This window comes from Cornus florida, unplaced genomic scaffold, assembly GCF_030987335.1.
Source record: "Cornus florida cultivar Cherokee Brave unplaced genomic scaffold, ASM3098733v1 CherokeeBrave_3.0.0_Hap2_Chr01, whole genome shotgun sequence".
Taxonomy (NCBI): Eukaryota; Viridiplantae; Streptophyta; class Magnoliopsida; order Cornales; family Cornaceae; genus Cornus; species Cornus florida.
Genome location: NW_026775571.1, coordinates 14,181,252 through 14,190,119, shown reverse-complemented (window position 1 = coordinate 14,190,119; position 8,868 = coordinate 14,181,252). Strand labels below are relative to the sequence as shown.

Below are 8,868 nucleotides of genomic sequence, written 5' to 3'. Positions count from 1 at the left end.
TATTGTATTACACTCTTTATTTCAAAATAAATATCTTCTTTAGAAAAGTGTGACTCAGGTTGAAATTTTTATTTTGAGACAGAGGAAATGTTATCTTTTGGTCAAATTTAACTAATTAAATAATGCATTCATTCACAATGCGTACACATTTTTTCAATAAATAAATTTGTTGGATTATATAATTATATTTCAATTTAAGGAGTTTTGTATTATGAAGACTTTTGACTGGTGTGATTGTGTGTGTGAATAACATTTTGATTTTGGTCAAGCCAACCTTGCCAGATCCACCACCACCTACCCTGGCTGGCACTCCATTTCTCTCTATCTATATCTCTCTCTCCTCTCTTTCTCTCTCTAAACTGGTAAAATTGCTTCTTCTACTCTATATACTAAAAGTCTAAAACCAGTCGTGAACTAACCACCCTACGCCACGTGATCACCTCTCTTTCTCTCTCTCTCTCTCTCTCGGTAGTTGTTCTCTCATTTCTCTCTCTATATAAGCCCCCACCCTCTACCCTTCCTATATTATTGCATTTGTGTCTCACTCCATAGTCCATACACACTTTAATACATACATATATATATTCACAGAGTTCCAATTCCGATCAAGGGTCTGTGGAGGAACGAACTGGGTACAGAGAATTAGCTGTACTCAGGCTCACCTCTCATTTTTCCACTTCAGATTGTAAGTTTTTTCATTCAACCAAACACAATCATCCTTTTAAATCTCTGTATTCAAACGTATACACACATATATGTATGTATGTAAATGTGTATATATATATATATATACTTATTTATATGAACGAATCTCGTAATTGTTGACTCTTATGTCTCTTCTCTTCGTCGTTTATTGTGGTTAATTATTCGGATTAATGTCTGCATCGTGAATTCTTGAAATGTTGGATCTCTGTTCGGTTATCCATTTTATGATGTTTTCGAGGCGATATGCTTTGATTTGTTGTTTTCTGAGGGACTTGAAGGTTTTAAATTTGAATTGGATTAGGATCAGATCTATTCGTAATGATTAGAAGATGATGTTTGCATTTGGGGATTGAGATTGAATTTCTGTTCAGCACATTATATGGATTTGGCCTGAAATTGATATTGTTTTCTGTGAATCTGTTTATACACAGTGAGATCTGGTGGGTTATTGTTTTGATTTCAGCTTATTTTGCTTATACAATATTTGAACAGTCATTCTTAATTCTTCTTCTGTATTTAATTGAATTGATTAAGATCATTAATGCTGTAGATCTATTTCGTCGAATTTTGAAAGATTTAAGTTAAATTTTAGTTGATACATACTCTTTTATTGGTATTGGTTCTAAATTTATGAATTGTGACATCGAAGCTCGAGTAATTGCGATGCATTATTTGAAGAAAAGAGGGTCTGGTTATAAATGAATTTGGTGGTCAATGCCCCATTTTTCTTCTTATTAAGTTACTCAACCTTCAAAGATTTGCATATAAACCCGAAAAGCATAACAATTTTTTTCCCAGCTTCTCATTGATGTGCAGTGGTCTTATGCTGGGATCTTATAATAAGTTCATGTGCTTGTTTTGATATATTTTTTCCCCCCTTCAATGATACATCACCTACCAATTAGATGCAATCAAACCAACAAATCTTGTGCTGGGAAATGTGGGATTTTAAAAAGTTTACTAGCACTTTGAATATTTATTATGGGACATTATGCACAATTGCACAAACTTCTTTTATAATTCCATTGAAGTATGCTGCACTCACTAAGCTTATGTGTGCTATACATGGTCCTTCGGTAGTAACTTTAATTTCACTCTGTTTTCTTGCGATATGCGAAAGTAATGTGCTAATATTGTACCGACAGGTCTCTTTAGGCTTACACCATGGCTACTGGACAACTTTTCTCCAAGACTACACAAGCACTATTCTATAATTACAAACAGCTACCTATCCAACGGATGCTTGATTTTGATTTTCTTTGTGGTATGTATAACTTTTCTTACTGTTGTTCATGAGAATAGTATTTGCACCCTAATATTAGTGCTTAATATGCATTTTTGTCAGGAGGAAATTGGCATCCCAAATTGTTTTTAATTGCTAACATAGACTTGTGTACTCTATTTCCAGGAAGAGAAACTCCTTCAGTTGCTGGAATCATAAATCCTGGTGCTGAAGGATTTCAGAAGCTCTTTTTTGGTCAGGAGGAAATTGCCATCCCAGTTCATTCAACGTGCGTTTACTCTCTCTCTCTCTCTCTCTCTCTCTCTCTTTCTTCTATCTGTCTCATAAATTACACCTTTCCATCCAGAAATTTTACTTTGAAAAGGGTACTAAAAATAAAAAATGCTTCTAGACAAGAGATTTACTTTTTCTTCATTGAGGTTTTGTCTGTAATTCAGAATGATCATAATCAAGTTAATAATTTTTTTAAACATTTTCTTTTAAAAAACAAATTCAGTATGTCTAATGATAAATTGGTATTGCTGAAATTATTAAATTTTGTAAATAGTTTACTAGATGTTTGCATGTGGGAAAAATCAGTTTAGTTAAAGATCGTCTCATTAAAACTAGGAAAAAAAAAAATCCTCTCATTAATGAGGTTTACTTGGTTTTAGTTAATTATTCTAGAAAGCTGCGAACTGGGCTATGTTCACAAATGCTTACATGGTGCAAACTGGACATTTTGTTCAATAAAAAAGAATTGCAAAATTAATGATGTACCTAGTTAAGTACCATTGATTACATATGAAACTGCTAAGTAGTACCATTATGTGGATTCAAAACATAAAAATTCTGTACTTTTATGTTCTAGTGCTAAGCTGCTAATATAATCTCATGTTCACTAAGTTGCTTTGGAATTGTGCTTTTCTGAGCTTAATTTCTTACCTTCCTTCGGATGCCTTTTTGTTTTGCAGCATTGAAGCTGCTTGTGCTGCACATCCAACTGCTGATGTTTTCATAAACTTTGCATCATACAGAAGGTCCGTCCTTGTTAGGTTTATTATATATATTCTGGAGTCCTGAAGTACTTTATCATACTCCATATTCAATACATTATTAATATTTTTGCAGTGCTGCTGCTTCATCCAAGACTGCTCTCAAACAGCCGACCATTAGAGTCGTGGCTATAATAGCTGAAGGTGTTCCCGAATCGGACACCAAGGAGTTGATTGGTTTTGCAAGGGCAAATAATAAGGTAAAAGAAATGATGTGAAGTGCTTTGAGATTATTTTACTTTAATTTATAGATGCAATTCATTTTTGAGTCATGATGGATAACTTAGGTAGGGGGCCATTGCTTGGGCTGACAATTGTGAGAATTAAGTTTGAGTCTATGAGTAGTCATTTTCTGCAAATAATGTTAAATGTTAGGTTAGTCTCCAGTCAGCTCCTCCAAGCATACCACATTAGTGGGACCAACATTGGGTGATGATTTATTTAATGGATTAATTAGTTGATGAGAATGACCATGCAGTCAATTTATATATATAGCATACAGCCATCACTTGAGCTTTTGTTTGTGCAATTGTTCTTCCTTCAGGATTTTGTATTTTGTCTGGTTTAACATTTTATCTAATATAGATTTCGATGTTGTTTGCAGGTTGTTATTGGCCCAGCTACTGTTGGAGGTATTCAAGCTGGAGCTTTTAAGATTGGTGATACTGCTGGAACAATAGACAATATAATTCAATGCAAGCTTTACAGGCCTGGATCTGTTGGATTTGTCTCCAAATCTGTACGTTATTATTCCAGAGCATCCCTCTTATATATATACAGATTACAGACACACACATGCATACATACACATATATATGTGTATATATATTTGTTAATATGTAATATGCTCCACAGACTAGTCATACCCTACATTTCAAAGATTTTTCTACAAGATTTTTTATTAGATATTTTAGATTTGCCCTTGGTAGGAGTGTCGTGGCAGACTAGCAATCTAAGATACTTGTTTATGGTTGCAAGACATAACAATTTTTCTTTTCAATTACAGGGTGGCATGTCTAATGAACTATATAATACAATTGCTCGTGTAACAGATGGAATCTATGAAGGTATCCATCCATACATGCTGGTGCCATTTTTTAATTTTTTCTCTCTTTTTTAATAGCTATTTTTGTGCACTTGCATCAATGTCACAAACAAGTAGGTCTAAATGAAATTTTGGTGTTATTTTGTGACCTTTAGGTATTGCGATTGGAGGAGATGTGTTCCCAGGCTCCACCCTTTCTGATCATGTTTTGCGGTTTAACAACATTCCACAGGTATATTACTGTTTATACTTACTTCCTTTCGGGTTCCTGTGACAGAGTTACATTTTTCTTGTATAGTTCTTCTTTTCACTAGGAAAGCTATCTACATAATATGCATCAATTTGTTGAATAGTTATTCCTGCATTCTCCCCTCAACCATGCATCCTTAAAATGGTCTCATTCTGCTTCTTCCCAAAGGTGTCTATTACATAGAAGGTTCGTTTTTATCATAATAGGTGAGATGGCATGTAGTAAAAAAATTGAAAAAAGAGAATTCATGTGGCTGACACCATTCATATAGGATTAAGGCAAGGATGATGATGGTGAAGCCATCATAAGGTGCCACCTTAACATTTGAGAGTTGAAACATTCAATTAGTGCCATTCCATATTTTCTTGTGAATTTTCTATGTCTTATAATTGCCACGTGGAGTACTAGAGTGCAATTAACTGGAGATATGTATAGGCATCTTGATTTCCATACCAATTTCTTAATTCCCTATTGTTTACCTCAAACTTGAACGTTACCTGAAATTGAGACCTAATTTCCTAATTTGGAGCTCAGTTTAGTGAGTTCACTGTTGGATGTAACATTGCATTTCATTTAAATGCTTTTGTATATTCATCAAAGTTTTCAAACCTTGACTTCAAATGCGGTGAGTCATCATCATCTTTGTCTTAATATCATATGAAAGCCATATATGGATTCTATTTTTTCATTCTTTTCTATCGCAAGTCTTTTCTCCTATTGTAGATAACTTTTTAAAATCATTTCTAATAATTTCATCCTATGTTCAGCCTAACTTTATATTCAAACTAATCTTCGTCTTCTTACTGATACATCTATAGGTATTCGTTGTATGTGCCATACCACCAAAATCTACTCTCTTATTATCAATTTTTTTTTTTGGTTAAGTAACTTTCTCTTATTATCATTAATAGGCATCACTCATAATTTCCCCTCCACACTCTGATTAGTAAACCAATCAGTCACTTCTACCATTTATCTTTACAACATTCTTATTTCAGTTACATAAATGCTTTGTTGTTTCTCCAAATGTTGTGAATCATTCATGAGAAATTTTGACATTGTGATCGGTTTCTCCTAATCCTATTCAACTTTCCCTTGCATTGTAGCTTCTTTATTTAACCTGTTTTTTTGGTCTAATCTAACCCAGGTGAAAATGATTGTTGTACTTGGGGAACTTGGTGGGCGAGATGAGTATTCCCTAGTTGAAGCCCTGAAACAGGGGAAAATTAATAAGCCAGTGGTTGCTTGGGTCAGTGGAACCTGTGCACGGCTCTTCAAGTCAGAAGTACAATTTGGTCATGCGGTGAGCTACTACCTGGATTTTCTTGGATTGATTTTTTTCTTTTTCTTCTTTATCTTTTACTTTTCCTTCTTTTTGTGCGTGTGTATGTGTGCGTGTGGGTGTTGTGGGTAGTATCCGTGATTACCATAATACAACCAGTATCCATAATTTTGCTTAATGCATTCTACATCAGGGAGCCAAGAGTGGTGGTGAGATGGAGTCTGCGCAAGCAAAGAATCAAGCACTTAGGGAAGCTGGAGCTGTTGTTCCCACATCATTTGAAGCATTTGAAGCTGTAATTAAGGAAACATTTGAGAAACTGGTATGTTATTGCATTTCTCAACCCTCATGCACTACCTATATGGAACTCATCCAATCTGACGCAAGGCTCTACGAGCCTTTTAATTACCATCCAAGATTAGCAAGTTTCTCTTTTTCGTTAAGACAGACGGATGGGTTTCTTGTACTCCACTACTGGTTAATATAAGCATGTTTGATCATGTTCCCCACAGGCTGAAGATGGCAAGATTACTCCTGTGAAGGAAGTTAAGCCTCCACAAATACCAGAAGATCTTAACACTGCCATTAAGAGTGGGAAAGTTCGGGCTCCAACTCATATTATTTCCACCATCTCCGACGACAGAGGTATAAGTTGGACCTGTCAATATATATATATATATATTTCAATTAGAATTGAGGTGTTTGGTGGCTTGACAAGGAATTAAGTTAGTCTTGTCAAGCCTGGTTGCTTCAAGAGTAAACTGGGTGCAGACCAGACATTCTGCTTTAAACAGGATTTCAACTGTGCTAAATTTGTCTTTGGTCTGAATTTGCAGGTGAAGAGCCATGCTATGGCGGCGTCCCCATGTCCTCCATTGTTGAACAGGGTTTTGGCGTGGGTGATGTTATCTCCCTATTGTGGTTCAAACGCAGCCTTCCCCGTTACTGCACACATTTTATTGAGGTTGGTTACTTATAACTGATCCCTGGTTTTCCATTAATAAATTTATTAATAATTTTGTTCAGTGTAAAAAAAAAAAATTATGAAATAGAAACTCTTGCTCTGTTTAGATTTCTTTTTCTGGTTTGCTTTTGCATTTTTTAAAATTATTATAATGGTTCCTTCAGAAAGCAAATTATCTTTTCTAGCTGTTTTCTAACTAAAGCTCTTGACTTGATCAGATTTGCATTATGCTATGTGCCGACCATGGTCCCTGCGTATCTGGTGCCCACAACACCATAGTAACTGCAAGAGCTGGAAAGGACCTTGTGTCCAGCCTTGTTTCAGGTAAGCCATCTGATGGCTTCTTTAATTGAATGATAAGATTTTCTCTTCACTTAAATTTCCCAAATGAACGGGAATCCCCACTGGGTCGCGTTGTGGGATAAATTTGTAAGGGACAAGTGTAGTAAATGATCTTCTGGATCAGGTTTGCTGACAATTGGTCCCCGATTTGGTGGGGCTATTGATGATGCTGCTCGATACTTCAAGGATGCTTACGACAGGGTGAGTTCTCATGAGAATTACCTGGTTAAATAAGACTTCTTGTCTGGCCATTCGGATCATTTGTAGATTCTAATATGTCACCATGCTGTGTGTTGGCAGGGTCTTACTCCTTACGAATTTGTAGAAAGTATGAAAAAGAAAGGCATTCGTGTGCCAGGAATTGGACACAGGTATGGGGCTTCTTTAACTTGTCAGTGTTGTTTTCAAGTTGTGCGCTTAAAGAGAAAACCTGCATTTTGTAATTTGAAGTTCACAACTCAATATGTTTTTTCATGTTTTCAATTGCATCCACCCAATCTGAGCTTTAGAAACTATTTTGCTTCTTGTGGAATAGGATCAAGAGAGGTGACAACAGAGATAAAAGGGTTGAGCTGCTACAACTTTTTGGACGCACTAACTTCCCTGCTGTGAAGTACATGGAATATGCTGTTCAAGTTGAAACTTACACTCTCTCCAAATCAAATAATCTGGTCCTTAATGTCGATGGTGCAATCGGGTCCTTATTCTTGGATCTCCTTGCTGGCAGTGGTATGTTCACCAAGCCAGAGATTGATGAGATTGTTGAGATCGGTTATCTGAATGGGCTCTTTGTGTTGGCTCGCTCCATTGGTCTGATCGGGTGAGTTGGGTTACTCTTCAGAATTTCCATATCTTTACACCGTTTTGGCTATGATTTACCTGGCTTAATAACGCATAGTTGAACCCTTGACATTGACAACTTTACCACCCGAGTTTTTGAACATAAATTTCCTCATCCTCTGTTAAGGTGTTGAAAATGAAAACTTCACGTTCATCATTGATTTAATGTCTATGGTACGAATCCCCAAGGGGAAGGGAGAGAAGAGGCCTGCAATTATGGGCTTGTTTCTTATTGATTTGTTCTTTTATTGAAATTTTCAGGCATACCTTCGACCAAAAGAGATTGAAGCAGCCACTATACCGTCACCCATGGGAAGACGTTCTCTACACCAAGTGATGAGTGTCCAGATAACAGCAGGCACAAATTTTTCCTGCTCCCGACAAGCATTTCCTTTCGAAGTTTACAGTACTGCAATTTGTTGTGTGATAATCTAGTTGTTAGATTAGTGTTTGTGCTGCTAATGACAGGCTGAGTGCCTTCGTTGTAAGTTTAAACGGGAGTTACGAAATCAGAGCTCTTGATCATCATTCATAGGAAAGAATTAGTTGTGACCATAAGATCCCTTTGTGTCCCATTTCGGGGGAGAATAACAGATGCATTGTATTAGTTATAGCTGTCTATATTGGGTGTCTTGTCATTACACTGAATAAAGCTTTTGTTCAATGCAGTCTATTGTGTGTGTGTGTGTTTTAACCTGGCAAACCTATTAACACAATCAAATTAACCACCTGCATGAGCATCCAACTGAGCAAGAGAAATGATATGATCTGGAACATGCACGAGCTCCACATCACAATTAATATGGCCTTTTGAGAATTTTGTCACAGCATTGGCGACCTCGTTGCCATGTTTTCGGACATGACTAACATACGACGACACTTCTAATGTCAAAGACAATGGTATGAATATCCACGCACACATTGCCTCAGCTGATGTAAGACGACATAACTGGAAATTTCCCAAATACAACCAAAACTAGAAAAACCGTGGGCGCAATCCTATGAAGTGGATTCCCATGCGGTCCCTTACCGTGAGTTCCTAATGGTCTATATTTGGCCACGTCCTTCTTCATTTAACAGTTTTTGAGACCTCGTTTGGCAATTACAAAAAGAAACACGATATTTTTACCCATCATTTATAAGTAACATCATAGGAGTTTAAA

At 36.3% G+C, this 8,868-nt stretch overlaps 1 protein-coding gene across 1 annotated transcript; it reads left to right on the top strand.

The window, feature by feature from the left end:
* Window positions 1-298: 298 nt before the first annotated feature.
* On the top strand, window positions 299-8,373 carry LOC132291795 (ATP-citrate synthase beta chain protein 2-like). The gene is made up of 17 exons (XM_059790309.1): window positions 299-685; window positions 1,851-1,969; window positions 2,114-2,216; window positions 2,902-2,967; window positions 3,059-3,182; window positions 3,587-3,721; window positions 3,989-4,049; window positions 4,183-4,259; window positions 5,425-5,580; window positions 5,753-5,881; window positions 6,072-6,204; window positions 6,396-6,523; window positions 6,742-6,847; window positions 6,990-7,066; window positions 7,166-7,236; window positions 7,401-7,685; window positions 7,967-8,373. Exons 2-17 carry the CDS (start codon window positions 1,870-1,872, stop codon window positions 8,040-8,042), a joined length of 1,827 nt encoding a protein of 608 aa, XP_059646292.1. The 5' UTR covers window positions 299-685; window positions 1,851-1,869; the 3' UTR covers window positions 8,043-8,373.
* Window positions 8,374-8,868: the final 495 nt, after the last annotated feature.

Bases quoted from the DNA above. Each gene is read 5' to 3' on its own strand.
- LOC132291795 (XM_059790309.1), top strand. From the start codon at position 1,870: ATGGCTACTGGACAACTTTTCTCCAAGACTACACAAGCACTATTCTAT. The intron at 1,970-2,113 runs GTATGTATAACT...CTCTATTTCCAG, and splicing joins TGATTTTGATTTTCTTTGTG to GAAGAGAAACTCCTTCAGTT. The intron at 3,183-3,586 runs GTAAAAGAAATG...TGTTGTTTGCAG, and splicing joins TTGCAAGGGCAAATAATAAG to GTTGTTATTGGCCCAGCTAC.